The sequence below is a fragment of the Geotrypetes seraphini genome, chromosome 17, assembly GCF_902459505.1.
Source record: "Geotrypetes seraphini chromosome 17, aGeoSer1.1, whole genome shotgun sequence".
Taxonomy (NCBI): Eukaryota; Metazoa; Chordata; class Amphibia; order Gymnophiona; family Dermophiidae; genus Geotrypetes; species Geotrypetes seraphini.
This window is the reverse complement of record NC_047100.1, coordinates 51,156,391-51,170,897: the sequence shown is the minus strand read 5'-3', so window position 1 is coordinate 51,170,897 and position 14,507 is coordinate 51,156,391. Positions and strand designations below refer to the sequence as shown.

Sequence of the window (14,507 nt, the reverse complement as noted above, 5' to 3'; positions counted from 1 at the left end):
AAAAGTAGACAGAGACAGATTTTTCAAATTACGGGGCACCACAAGTACAAGGGGGCATTGGGGGAAATTGAAAGGGGACAGGTTTAGAACAAACGCTAGGAAGTACTTTTTCACTCAGAGGGTGGTAGATACATGGAACGCGCTTCCAGAGGCTGTTGTGGAAAAGAAAACACTAAATGGATTCAAAGAAGGTTTGGATAGATTCCTAGAAGAAAAAGGGATTGGGGGGTACAGATAGGTATAGACCATTGCTCAGGCAATGGGCCTGATGGGCCGCCGCGGGAGCGGACCGCTGAGCAGGATGGACCTATGGTCTGCCTCAGCGGAGGCAACTTCTTATGTTCTTATGTTCTTACCTGTAGCTCAGAGAGATATCTTTTTTCTCTCTGAGCACGTGCAGTGCCCAGGCCCCACTGGGCATGCCCAAGCACTACCCATTTCCCCCTAATCTCCAGGATGTTCCTAGCTGTGGCCGGGTTGGCCGTATGGGGAGGCAGGTGGGTGACTATCCTGTTGTCCACGGAGAACCTACGTTACAGGTAAGTAACTATACTTTCTCCTAGGACAAGCAGGATGAGTCAGCCACATATAGGTGACTCCCTAGCCGAGGGATGTACCGATTGGACCTGTGCCTTAGCTCTCTATGCATCCCTCGCCTGGCTGTGGAGGCCGAGCCAGGCAGGGTAATCAGGAAAGCAGGTTAAGTTGTACAAACAAGGTTTTTAATAAAGTGTTGTGTTAACTGGGCAATAATGCTCATAGAACAGTGAAAACTGGTCAATAACAATCAATGAACAGTGAAAAACCAACTAGTCAGTGACAATTCATACTTGCATGTGACAATTCGTACATGCATATTCAACATTCAGTCTAGACAGGTAGTACTGGAAGACCTACTTAAACAATATCTATAACACCCTACTTGATCAATATTTGTCAAGGCTGTGCTAGTGGTTGCTATCCCTCCCGGGAGTGAAGGGCCACTTGCAAGACTGTGCGGCCGAATGCATTCAGGGCGTGGAATGCTATTTCAAGGCAGTAGTGCTTGGTGAAGGTGTGCATGGAGGGCCAAGTGGCTGCATTGCAGATGTCCTCTATTGGTGTGTGGTGTAGATGAGCCAGAGTGGTGGCTACGGCTCTGAGCTGGTGGGCATGGGCTCCCACCGGTGGATCATGCTGCACTCTTCTATAGGTGAAGGAGATACACTGGGATATCCAGCGCAAGAGCATGCTTTTGGTGACTGGCAGTCCTGGTCTGTTTTGGTCGTAGGAGACAAACAGTTGTGAGGCTTGTCTGGTCTGTTGCGTCCTGTTGATGTAGGTAGTCAGAGCCCACACACAGTCCAGGAGATGTCACTGAGGTGGCTGTGAACCTTCCTATGAGTGCAGGGAGGATGATAGACTGGTTGATGTGGAACGCTGAAGCCACCTTCAGCAAGAATTGGGGGTGGGTTCTGAGTACCATCCTGTCCTCATGGAGGAGTGTGTAGGAGGGATGATGGACCAAGGCCTGGATCTCGCTGATATGTCTGGCCGACACAATAGAGGTCAGGAAGAGGGTTTACCAGGCAAGAAATCTGGGATCTGCCTCCCCCAAAGGTTCGAAGGGGTCGAGGGTGAGCTGATGCAGCACCAAGTTGAGGTCCCATCCGGGCGGTGGTGGTCTGACCGGTGGGTGCAGATTGGAAAGTCCCTTCATGAATTTTGTGATTACTAGGTGTCCCGACACCGGTGTGTTGTCTAAGCCAGTGTGGTACGCTGTGATCACACTTAAGTGGACCTTGATAGAAGTGGGTTTTAGGCTCAGGATTTCTGGTATGGGGCAGTTGTAGGGGTCTCGCTGCGTGCCTGTGCACCAGTAGCGGAACCTTCTTCATTTCAACCCATAGCATTTTCTGGTTGAAGGTCTTCTGGCTGCCATAAGAATGTGTTCCACGTTGTGTGGTAGGTTCATCCTCTCAATATCCATGAGGTCAGGGCTAGGGAACACAGATCGTGGTGGAGGGTAGAGCTCCCGTGTTGCGCTGATTGGGAGGCAGATGGGTGAACCACTATCCGTTGCAGGAACGGGAACCATGGTTGCCAGGGCCAGAATGGGGCAATCATTATCACCGTTGCTCTGTCCTGAAGGATCTTCTGCAGGACTTTGGGTATGAGAGGTGTTGGCGGGTAGGTGTCCGTGGTTCCAACTCAAAGACCATCGGGGCTGAGACGGCGATGGGTCGGTCTCTTTGAGCAGAAGGTCGTGCATTTTGAGTTCAGTTTTTTTGCAAACAAGTCGATGCTCGGTGTGCCCCATGTGCTGAAGATCTTTGTCACCGCAGAGTTGAGAGACCACTCGTAGGGATCCAGCTGGCGGCTGAGGCTGTCGGCCAGGTTGTTCCGCTCCCCCAGGAGGTAAGATACTTGGAAGGGGCATTGAATGGAGTTGGCGAACTCCCATATGCGGCAAGCTTCGTTGCAGAGCGAGGCCGACCCTGTCCCTCCCCTGGTTGTCTGCTTGGATGAGGACTATCCTGCCTGTCACCCATTTGAAGGTTTCGAGGGCATTTCCTATGGCCCTGAGCTCCAGTAAGTTGAAATGGAGTGTGGACACTTGGGCAGATCATGTGTCCCCTGTGTGAAGATGGAGAAGGTGTGCCCCCCATCCATGTTTGTAGGCATCCGTGGTGACCACCAGCTGGTGAGGTGGTGGTCTTAATGGCTTCCCCTTTGCTAAGTTGTCTCGGGCCATCCACCAGTGAAGCTTCTTGTGTATGGTTTGGCGAATGGGTATCTGGGTGGTCAGTGGTTGGGTATGCTGGTTCCAGTGATGTCTGACGTGCCATTGCAGGGGGTCTCATGTACAGTCTGGTGTGTTGGATGACAAAGACCGCAGCCGCCATGTGGACCAGGAGATGCAGGAGGGAGCGTACTGACGATGACGATGAGCTGCTGGCAGAGATGCGCTAGTGTGGTATCGATGACTGCCTCGATGAACGATATCCTCTGGGTGGGTATCAGGTGGGATTTTTTTGTAGTTGATGAGGAACCCTAGTTCTTGGAGGAGGGTTATGGTAGTTGTCAGGGCTGCCTGGGCCTCCCCTGGTGAGCGGACCACTATTAGCCAGTCGTCGAGATAGGGGAGGATGCATACCCCCTGCAGGCGAAGATGTGCTGCTGCCACGGCCACACACTTTGTGAACACTCTTGGGGCTTTCGAGAGTCCAAAGGTTAGGGCCTTGTACTGGAAATGTCTCTCTCGGATCATGAAGCGAAGATATTTCCTGTGGGCTGCAAGGATAGGCACATGGGTGTAGGTGTCCTGTAGGTCCAGAGAGGCTAGCCAGTCGTTGGGCTGTATCAAGAGCAATACTGTGCCCAGGGAGTGCATCCGGAAGCGTTCCATGTGTATGCACTTGTTGAGCTTGCAGAGATCCAGGATTGGGCGTTTGCCCTTGTCCTTCTTTGGCACGAGGAAGTATCTGGAATAAAACCCCTTGTTGATCTCCTCTGGTGGCACCACCTCTATTGCTTTTGCCCGGAGCAAGTCCTCTGCTTGTTGCAGGAGAACTGGATCATCTGTTGTTGGGTGCCCCGCCCGCTGTGGCGGTTTTTCTGGAGGGCGGGAGTCGAAACAGATGCAGTATCCCCATTTGATGATGTTGAGGACCCACTGGTCAATGGTGATTCTAGACCAGGCACTCGCAAACAATCTGATCCTGCCTCCCACCGGACCCTGCTGGTTCGGAGGGTAGTCAAAGTTTCTGCTTTTGTTTTGAGGGGGCAGTCTGCCTTTGGTTGCCCCTGTCCCTTAGGCCAGTGTTCTTCAACCTTTTTACACCCGTGGACCGGCAGAAATAAAAGAATTATTTTGTGGACCGGCAAACTAATAGGACTAAAATTTAAAAACCCCGTTTACACTCCATTTCCGCGAGCTCGGTCCCCGCAAACCATCTGATCCCATCTGCACAAGCCGCAATTATGATTTTATATTGAACGTATTTTATTAAAGTATAAAAAGAAACAATATTCTGAACAATTGTGATTTTATAAATATAAATATACAGAGCACGGACCAACAAAACCCCTGTCTCCCTGTCCCCTTCACATATATCCCCTCTACTATCAAGAAAACTGAACAAGCCAAGTTCATAGAAATATCTGATATATTCTAATCACAAAATAGAAATAAAATTATTTGTTTCTACCTTTTGTTGTCTCTGGTTTCTGCTTTCATCTTCTTTTCACTCTCTTCCTTCCAGCGTCTGCCCTCTCTGTCTCTTCAATCCAGCATCTGCCCCTTCCATCTACTGTCTGACCTCTCCCCCTTCCATATGGTATTTGTCTTCTTTCTATTCCCCTCTCCCTTTTCCATCCAGCCTATGCCCCTCTCTCTCCTTTTTATACGATTCACTCCAGCTTCACTGCTCTCATTTTTATCTCTCCTACACCAGATCTAGCATCTTTGTCCCTCTCAATTTCTCTGCTGACCCCCCCTTCCCATCTCATTGCTATCTCTCCCCTTCCCCTCCTCTAATCTCCCTGCAAGCTGTTTCCTTCCTTTTTTCTTCTCCCTTCCCTCCTCCCCCTGTCCAGCAGTAACTCTCTTCCTTTTCCTTTCCCTCCTCCCCTCCCAGCAGCATCTCTCCTTCTCCCTCCCTCCAGGTCCAGTAGCAGCTGTCCCTTTTCCCCCCTTACCCAGCAGCTTCCCAGACTCCTTTCCCTCCTCCCCTCCCAGCAGCATCTCTCCTTCTCCAGGTCCAGTAGCAGCTGTCCCTTTTTCCCCCTTACCCAGCAGCTTCCCAGACTTCTTTCCCTCCCCCCTCCCAGCAGCATCTCTCCTTCTCCCTCTCCAGGTCCAGTAGCAGCTGTCCCTTTTTCCCCCTTACCCAGCAGCTTCCCAGACTCCTTTCCCTCCCCCCTCCCAGCAGCATCTCTCCTTCTCCCTCTCCAGGTACAGTAGCAGCTGTCCCTTTTTCCCCCTTACCCAGCAGCTTCCCAGACTCCTTTCCCTCCCCCCTCCCAGCAGCATCTCTCCTTCTCCCTCTCCAGGCCCAGTAGCAGCTGTCCCTTTTTCCCCCTTACCCAGCAGCTTCCCAGACTCCTTTCCCTCCCCCCTCCCAGCAGCATCTCTCCTTCTCCCTCTCCAGGCCCAGTAGCAGCTGTCCCTTTTTCCCCCTTACCCAGCAGCTTCCCAGACCCTTTCCCTCCCCCCTCCCAGCAGCATCTCTCCTTCTCCCTCTCTAGGTCCAGTAGCAGCTGTCCCTTTTTTTTTTTCACCATGCCAGCAGCTTTCTCCCCTCCCAGCAACACTCCTTACTTGCCAGCGCTGCAATTCAGTAAGGCAGCCTCGGGTCCTTTGTTGGGTCGCACCGCCTCTGAGGAAAGCGGAAGCTGCATCATCAGAGGTGGCCCGACTCAGCAAAAGCTCCAAGGCTTCCTTAAGAACATAAGAACTGCCATCTCCGGATCAGACCTTCGGTCCATCAAGTCCGGCGATCCGCACACGCGGAGGCCCCGCCAGGTGTACACCTGGCGTAATTTATAGTCCACCATATCTTTATATGCCTCTCTTAAGGAGATATGCATCTAGTTTGCTCTTGAAGCCTAGGACGGTCGATTCCGCAATAATCTCCTCTGGGAGGGCATTCCAGGTGTCAACCACTCTCTGAGTGAAGCAGAACTTCCTGACATTAGTCCTGAACCTGTCCCCCCTTAGCTTCATTACATGTCCTCTAGTCCGTGTCAAATTGGACAGTGTAAATAATCTTCTCTGCTCTATTTTGTCGATTCCTTTCAGTATTTTGAAGGTCTCGATCATATCCCCACGCAGTCTCCTTTTCTCAAGGGAGAACAATCCTAGTGTTATAAGTCTATCCTCATATTCCAGTCTCTCCATACCCTTCACCAGTTTTGTTGCTCGTCTTTGCACCCTCTCCAGCAGTTTTATATCCTTCTTTAGGTAGGGAGACCAATGTTGGACGCAGTATTCCAAGTTTGGTCTGACCATTGCCCTATAAAGCGGCATTATAACTTTCTCCGATCTACTCGAGATTCCTTTCTTTATCATGCCCAACATTCTATTTGCCTTCTTTGCCGCTGCCGCGCATTGTGCCGACGGCTTCAGGGTCCTATCTATCAATACACCCAGGTCCTTTTCTTGTTCACTCTTCCCCAGAGTTGCACCTGACATTGTATACTCGTATTCCTTATTTTTATTGCCTAAATGCATTACCTTGCATTTCTCCACATTGAACTTCATCTGCCATTTCTCCGCCCATGTTTCTAACCGACACAAGTCGCTCTGGAGTTCCTCTCTATCCCCCTGCGATCTGATTGCCCGGCATAGTTTTGTATCGTCTGCAAACTTGATGATCTCACTGGATGTTCCTTCCTCCAGGTCATTGATATAAATATTAAAAAGGATCGGCCCAAGTACCGAGCCCTGGGGTACACCACTAGTCACTTTCTCCCAGTCGGAGAACTCTCTGCTTTCGGTTTTCCAGCCATTTGCCTATCCATCTTTGTATATCTCCCTCTATGCCATGGCTTTGTAGTTTCCTGAGAAGTCTTTCGTGTGGAACTTTGTCGAATGCTTTCTGGAAGTCCAAGTATATTATGTCCACAGGCTTCCCACTATCAATTTGCTCGTTTACGGTCTCAAAAAATTGGAGTAAAATCGCTGCACTTGTAAGGAGAGCCGTTGGGAGGGAAGAAAGCACAGTCGGAGGCTCCCCATTATATCTCCAGCCCTGCGCTCCTCGATCTTGCTGGTCCTGCGCGGACTGGCAGGAAATTGAAGAAGTTAATCTCGCCGGTCCTGCGCGGACCGGCAGGAATTTTCTGCGGACCGACACCGGTCCGCGGACCGGCGGTTGAAGAACTGTGCCTTAGGCGATGCTTGTTCACTTAGTAGTTGCTATATTGTTGTGAGCGTGGGAGCCCGGACTGCTGCCAGCATGGTGTTGCGGAGTACCGCTTGTTGGCAGTGAAGGGTTTGTGAGGTTAATTCCTCTGCTATCTTCATGGAAGGGCATAGCGTTGTAAGCCATCAGAAGCGAGGGTTTGAAGGGTGGTGCAGTCATCTTTAATGCCGTCGACTGTCTCCTTGATCTTGTCACCAAACAGGTGTTCTCCTGTGCATGAAGCGCTGAGGCATGAATCCAGGCCAATGCAGCAGGATGTCTCGAAGATGTCAAAAGCCGCCATGAAGAGGTGCTTGTTGCATTCCCCTTGATCATGGAGGAGGGGTGAGAGAGAGTCCTGCACCGGCTTAGAGGCGAACTGTAGAGCCTGTTTTATCTTTTTCTGTATGGCCTCCTGATACAGCAACATCTGGAACTGGTGCACAGCAATCCTCGAAGCCCTAAGCATCGCGCCCTCGAAGATCTTTTTCCCAATGGAATCCAGGGTTTTCAGGTCCTTCCCTGGCGGAGCGTTGGAGGACGGTTGCGCTGTCTTGTATCTCTTGAGCTCCGAGGCTACCATAATGGACTTGTGTGGCAGCTGCGGTCTGTCAAACCCTTGGATTGGAAGGACCTGGTACTTCACTTCCAGTCTCCTAGATGTGGGACGCCCTGAGGAGGGGGTCCGCCAAATCTTGTCTCTGCAGTCGAGGAGGTTCTTGTGGACCGGGATCGCTACTGGTTGTTTGGGGTTGTCCAGGGATTGCAGGAGTTCATCATCATCCGGCATGGGCTCCGGTGGTCCCCCCCCCACGTGGACCACGAGGAGGGCAGCGAGTTTCTGGATGAACTTGGGGTAGGCCAAGTCCTCTGTTTTTTGTGCAGGTGGCAGAGGCTTTGTCATTATCTTTGTTGGAGATGACGCAGGGGATTGTTCCAAGTTGTAGGTGCTCAGGAATCTGGCATCGGATTTGTCCCCCGTGTCAACATCAGTGGCTCTGGACTTTTCCCTTGTGGAGTTGGGCACTGCTCGCCTGGGTGCTGGGCTGCTGTATTGTCAGGAGGGTCCCCTGCTGAGCGAGGAACTGCATCAGAAGCTGGACAAGTTGTTGATGGTCGACCCCCTGGACGGTCGTCTGGCGCTCCAGGTGAGACGTTCCCTCCAAGTGGTCCTTGCGTCACTTGGCAGGTGTGAGGATGAGGAACGGCTGGAAGGAGATGGTGTGCTGCATGGTCACCTGCTGTCTATCCCTCAGGATCTGTGAATGTGTCCCGCAGGGGAATGGTGGTTGCGCCTCCTGTCACCCCTGCTGTGGCTGTGGTGGTGGTGTCGGCGAGAGGACTCCCCTCGGGGGGATCTTGAGGCATCTCTATGCCATTTGCGCTGGTGGGGGGAGTGCCAATTTGCTGCCCTGCAATGCGCCCCGTTCTGCAGCGTTTTCTGGCTGCCTGCAGCTGAGCCGGCAGCCTCCATGAATCAGGGAGGCGTGCCCTGGCGATCTCCCAGCCCACTGACGTCAGCGATGATGGGAGGAGGGAGTCCCCGATGAATTTTCTCTTTGGGGAGGCGGGTCTGGCTGCTGGTTGGCTGGTTGTGCAGAATGGGAGGTCATGGGAGGCAATCCTCCATTGCTGGGGTGCGTGGCTGATCGGGGATTGGCTCCTCCATTGCTGGGGGGCATGTTTGGGCGGTAACTAGCTGCTCCTCCGTTGCTGGGAGGCATGGCTGAATGCAGGCTTGTTTCTCCCCAGGCTCCCTGCCGATTCACTGCTCCCTCGTTGCTGGGGGCGTGGCTTCACACTTGGACGGCTTGCAGAGGAGCAGGGAGATGGCGTCGCTTCTGGCCCACACATGGGGGTAAGTGCAAAACCAGGTGGCGCCCCGAGGAATGGGAGGAGGGGGCTGGAGGGAGAATCCCGATCGGTTGCCTGAAGGGTCTGGCTGTGCTCGGCAGCAGAGATTTCTCTGCCAGGCCTGGTACAGATGGGGGGAGTTGCTGGGCCAGGGTATCCTGGAGGCTCTTTACTGCTGTAGTTTGTGGACCCCCTGCTGCTGCATTCCAATCAGGATGGCTGTTGGAGGAAGATTCTCGGGCCTCACTTCTCTTCAAGAATCTCTCAGTGCCCTCTTCCTCAGCTTGCGTGCGCGCAGAGACATGTGGGCACAATGCAAGCAACACTGATCCTCGTGCGTCAGACCCAAACAGTGGATGCACAATTCATGAGGATCCAGTGTACTCATTCTTTTTCTGCATCCCGGACATTTCTTTGATGTTTCTGGCATCTTCAAGATGGTAAGTAGAAAAGTTGTAATGGAGAGCTGCAGAAAGTCTGACCAATGGGAACGGGTGGAGACTAAAGACTGGGGATTAGGGGGAAGCAGGGGGAAATGGGTATTGCTCGGGAATGCCCAGTGAAGCCCGGGCACTGTACGTGCTCAGAGAGAGAAAAAAATATATCTGAACTGTTGGAGAGCTTATCCGCAAATTGGGAGCTATTGGGAGCATATGTGGCTGACTCATCCTGCTTGTCCTAGGAGAACTGCAATCAATCAACCAGCAATATAACCTCGGCAGACAACTCGTGCACTTGTATAAGGCCTCTGGAATCTACACCTTAGGGTGATATAACTCTTCCAGCCTTAAACTGTAGGGAACCAAAACCAAGTTTAAGCCCTTTCTCCTGTGGTCAACTCAAGTTTCATTAAAATTTGATGAATCGCTTAATCTTAATACAAAGCGATGAACAAATCAAACAAAGTAATACATCACCAAATACGGAGAGACAGGGACAGTAACATAAATCACTTACTAAACATAAACAGACCCAAAAGGGAAGTGGAGGAAGAACTACAATATATGATAGTAAATGAGACCCCTAGAGTTTTAGTTTCATTTCCTACAGCCTTAGCTGTAGGGGGGTTATTTTTTCTGCTTGTGCTTTCTTTTTCTAAGTTCCAGGATTTTCATTTGATTTTGACCCTGGTCTGGCCCTGGTGCTGCGGATTCACCCTATGGGGACATCCTTCGGCGGGAGATCGCAGATTTTTGAAAAAGTTTGCTTCTGGGGGTTACCTGTTAGTAAAACTGCAGTAAGCCCCCTGGACAGCCTGCAGGAACGGATTAGGCTCCAGGAGAAGGAGCAATCTCACCCTGAGTTCCTCTGCTGAGGGGTTAGAGCACGATCAGGACTGGACCGCATGTCTTCCCTAATTACCCCGAGAGGTCCTGGTAGTCACTGGCTGAGGTGGCAGGGAAGGTGAGGCGGTCAGAAGACCTGAAATCCAGTTTTATCATCTCCTTGCATGCTCTATCTGTATGTCAGTCGTGGATGGTCTATGTTTACTATTTGTAGTTTGTTCCCTATTTATATTTAAATTTTTAATGTACAGCGCTTTGTATTCCAGGAGAAGCGTTTTATCAAATTTTAATAAACTATGAATTTTTGATTTTCTGCAGCACATTGCCACTGTGAGTATCTCATTGCTTGCTGGTTTGGCGATATTGGGGGGTCATGGAAAGGGGGTTTCCCTGCATGCCCTAGCCCCACCCCCTACCTGTAAAATTTAAAAATCGCTGTTTTCCCGGGTTCCCTGTGATTTTACCAGGCCATTTTAGGGCAAAATCAGCACCCGCGGCGGCCAAATTGGATTTTCTTTAAACTTTTCAAAAGTATATTTTTTCTACTTAGGAGCTTCGTTTTCGCTCCAAACTTGATATAAGGTCTCCCAGGACAGGTTGGCATGGATTCATGCCTTAAATGCGGTGGATGACTAGTGGTTTCGCAGCCATGTTTCATGCGCACCATGTTTCACAGCTTCCCTCCTCTGAAGTGACCCCGCTCCATGCTTCCACTTCTACCAGAGATGTGACTGGCACATCTGGTGTCCCTAAAATGGGTGCGGAAGGTGCTTTGGTGAAACGCAAGTGTGGTTCCAGGGCAAAGTTGCATAAATCTATTACCTTACAGATAAATCTATTACCTTACAGGACGTTTGGACAGTAGTAAATAGAATAGAAAATTCTCTACAGGGCACGGTTGTGAAACTTAGTCAATTTTCCAGTGAAATTACTAATAAAGTAACAGAGCAAGAAGCTCAGTTAAACTTAATGGGTAAAAGAGTTGATAAAGTAGAATCATCTGTCTCAGTGATTCAAGCTTGCTTAACATCTAAGATGAAAGATACATATGCAGATGGAGAAAATAGAGAATGCCATGAGATTTAGGAACCTCCGCTTCTTGAATTTTCTTATATCTCATTTCCTCTCTCCTTTGGAGTTACTGAAAATGTATTTGAAAGATGTTCTCCACTATGTATTGATGGATAGCTTTTCTCCTGACAATTTATATTACATTTCCAGAAACACCAAAGAAGTAGTAGAAGAAGGAGGTGTGGATCAGAAGAGGAATGACCCTGCTGAGGTGAATTTGAGCGAGAACCCCTCTGCGTTACACTTACTGCAGAGAAAGATGGTGAAGTCTCTCTGAAATACTGGTACTGAAGATACTAATCCATAGATAAAGATATGGAGGAATGTCCACTCCTGGAATGAGTGGGAGAAGCAGAATGTTTTCTTTCTAAGGAACAAACTGGAGAAGTAGCAAGATGTTTGGACATGGACCTCGCAGGAGAAAAACTCGACTGACAAGAACTATGTATCTGCCAAACATGAGGCTCTATAGCTGACTGCCCGGACAAAGGAGTTATTGGTCTTGAAGAGTCTTGAGGAACTGTTAAACGAGGTCAACAGATCTGTTCTCGAGAGGATAACCTTGGTCTTGCAAATGCCTCGACATAAGGTGTGAGGATGAACTGTACCAACCTATACTGAACGAGCCAAATCCAGCCTTAATGAGGAATGACAAGGCGACTTCGACAAGTGCCTCGAAGAAGGTAAGGACTCGAAGCTGGAGATCAAGGTTGAGAGTGTCTCAAGGACTTGGCTCCTTGTATCGAGCATTCAGACTGGATGAGGCACTCTCAAGGACTTGACTCCTTGTAATACTGCTGAGTGCTCAGGCTGGATTGCAGGAAACAGGGTCGAAGCAAGAGTCAATTTGGCAAGCATGTAAAATAGTTTCCAACATATTCTGCAAAGTCGGCACCGAGACCAATGGAGCTGCTATAATTGGTGTGGTTATAGACTCTGAGGAAGAAGACCTCAAGGAAGAGTGTTCCCTTGATTTGGAGACATTCTTTTTTTGAAGTCTTGAAGTGACCAGCCCAACTAAGCTCGGTGTCTGAGACTCCTGAAGGGCTAGCTTAGACAACTTACCTGATGGAGACACTGAGGATAACGGCCCCTCCGGAGATGACTTGGTAGATTTTGCTAAGGATTAGGACTTCCCCATCGAGGAGGGTTTGAGCGAAGCTGAGGCAGAAGTCAAGGTCGAAGCTTTCAACCCCGCAGAAGATTTCAGTGAAGTCGAGATTGAAATCTTGTCTGGAGTTAAATCCATGCCCCTGAATATTTTTTCCAGTTGAACACGACGTCATTTAAGGGCTTGATTTTGAAGTGTAGCACAGCAGGCGCACGACTCTGGGTGGTGATTGGGCCCTAGACACTGTGTGGGTCAGTGAGAGAGATTGCGCTCTGTCACTGGCTATACTTATTGAACCCAGTAACCGGCCAGGACATGGAATGAAAGACAGCTGCGGTTAAATTAAAGTCCGCAGGCTGAGACTGCGGAACAGGCCCCGCCATGACATGACCAAAAAAATAAAATAACAAACTTTTTGGGATTTTTTTAGTACACGCGCAGCAAATCTGTCAAAAATAAGAAGACATGAGCCGCGGCAATGAGAAGGCACAATTAGAACTAACTCTCATGCAGAGCCTTGAAACGAGGGCTTCTCAGCTCCATGGAAAACTTAGAACTGAGGAGACGTGAGCTTTCTAAAAGTTCTTCAAGCAAGTCTGCTTGTGAAGCTGTCCGCATCGGGGCTCCGTGGTTGATGTGTTGCCTTGGATTCAGTGATAATGTACTTTATCTATCAAGTGTAATAACCCTTGGGAACAGGCCTAGAATACCTGGCCCTAATTTCTCTGTCTAATGGCTCTCAGCACATATAGACCTTGCTATAATTACTCTTGAATATGGTAATAGTATACATAATCAATCTAGAGATGGATCTTGTGATAGCATACATCAGTGTGTTGCAAACTTTTAAAATTGTGGCACACTAATCTCGGAGCTGTGGCTGGAGGGCACCTAGAAATGTGCGGATGTCCTCCAGCTGTGGCCCTGAGCCTCCTATTACCACCAGTGTGTGTGTACTTCAGAAGGAGAGGTGAGGAGAAGGAGCAGAGGCCAGTGAGGAGGAGAGGCGTAGGTGCCGGCTGACTGACTACAGGACATGCCTCTCGCTGTGAAAGGCACTTCCTGTAAGCAGTCAGCTGGCGCCTCTTCTCCTCGCCAACATCTCAGGGCACACCTGGAATCTGCTGGGGCACACTAGTATGCCACAGCACACAGTTTGTAATACAGTGGCTTACATAATCTCCTGTGCATCTAGATGTGCTTCTGGCAATGGTGTGGGCAGTTGGTATATAAAAATCTCTATTATTTTAGAAGTAGTTTTTTGTTCTTCTAGAAGAGAATGTGGTGGTGATGATGAATTCCTTTGCTTCTATAAGCTGGTTTGCTGGTCTGAACACATGGATATGCTTCATATAGGTTCTTACCTCTCTCTTTCGTTCATTGTTATTGCTCTGGAAGATCCATTTGACTGTGGCCTGTGGAGAGCGTGGCTGGCACTCCAAGAATGCAGTGCTGCCCTCCACTCCATACTGCATTGTATCCAATGTGTTCTTGTTCACTGTGAATGATCAGAACCAACATATGCATCATTTTATCAAAAGGGAATCATATCAATGATACTAGAATAAGGATCAAGAGATTCAGATAACAGTGAACTCAGAGAGCAAGAACTCATGAAAATGAGGGACTAGAACTTCTCATGGTACTTCATCACAGTGGTCTGGAGCTCCTGATAAGAACCTGTCATAGATCTAAATAACTGGAAGTTCAGATACACACAAAGCTACCAATAAGAAGATCTCAAAAATGCCTAGAGTTAAATCTTATTGGAAACTCTGAATGGAGCACCTCTGAACTTGTTACAGCTCCTTACAAAAATTGACAGTTCCTGATAACCATTCAGGGTTTCCAATAAGGTGGGATCAAGAATCCAAAGCACTTTAGAGATCCTAATAATAGGGGAACCAGAACTTATTATAGGTATCTACACCTCACAGAGTTGCTGAAATTGGAGATCAAATGAACCTTAGAGCTCCCAGAAACCACATACAGAGGTATTCAGAGCTTCTGTTAAGACAGGAAGCATTGCTCTGCTAAAGAGGATCCAGACCTTCAGAGCCCTGGAAAAGATTTTATTATTGCCACAGGAGAGAGAAGGACAAGAGTAAGCACAATTGTCTGTGAATTCAGAGAGTTTGGTTTTGGATTCAATTAATTAGAGCTTATTTATTGTCATCCAGTCTTAAATTTCAGCTAAACTGAACTGTTATTTTTTAATCTGATTATCATGATCTAGTCCCAGCAGTATATAATTGGATATCATTGGCAAAAGAGTAGACCCTAATCTGGTATTTCAAA

General features: G+C 49.1%; 1 protein-coding gene across 4 annotated transcripts in view; it reads right to left on the bottom strand.

Moving 5' to 3' along the window:
• Positions 1–14,507, bottom strand: part of SEMA3F (semaphorin 3F) — a 917,803-nt gene that overhangs the window by 19,735 nt on the left and 883,561 nt on the right. For all 4 annotated transcript variants that reach the window (XM_033925950.1, XM_033925947.1, XM_033925948.1 and 1 more), the window contains one exon: positions 13,574–13,707. In XM_033925950.1, coding sequence (XP_033781841.1) covers positions 13,574–13,707 — 134 coding nt within the window. The remainder of the gene's footprint in view (positions 1–13,573; positions 13,708–14,507) is intronic.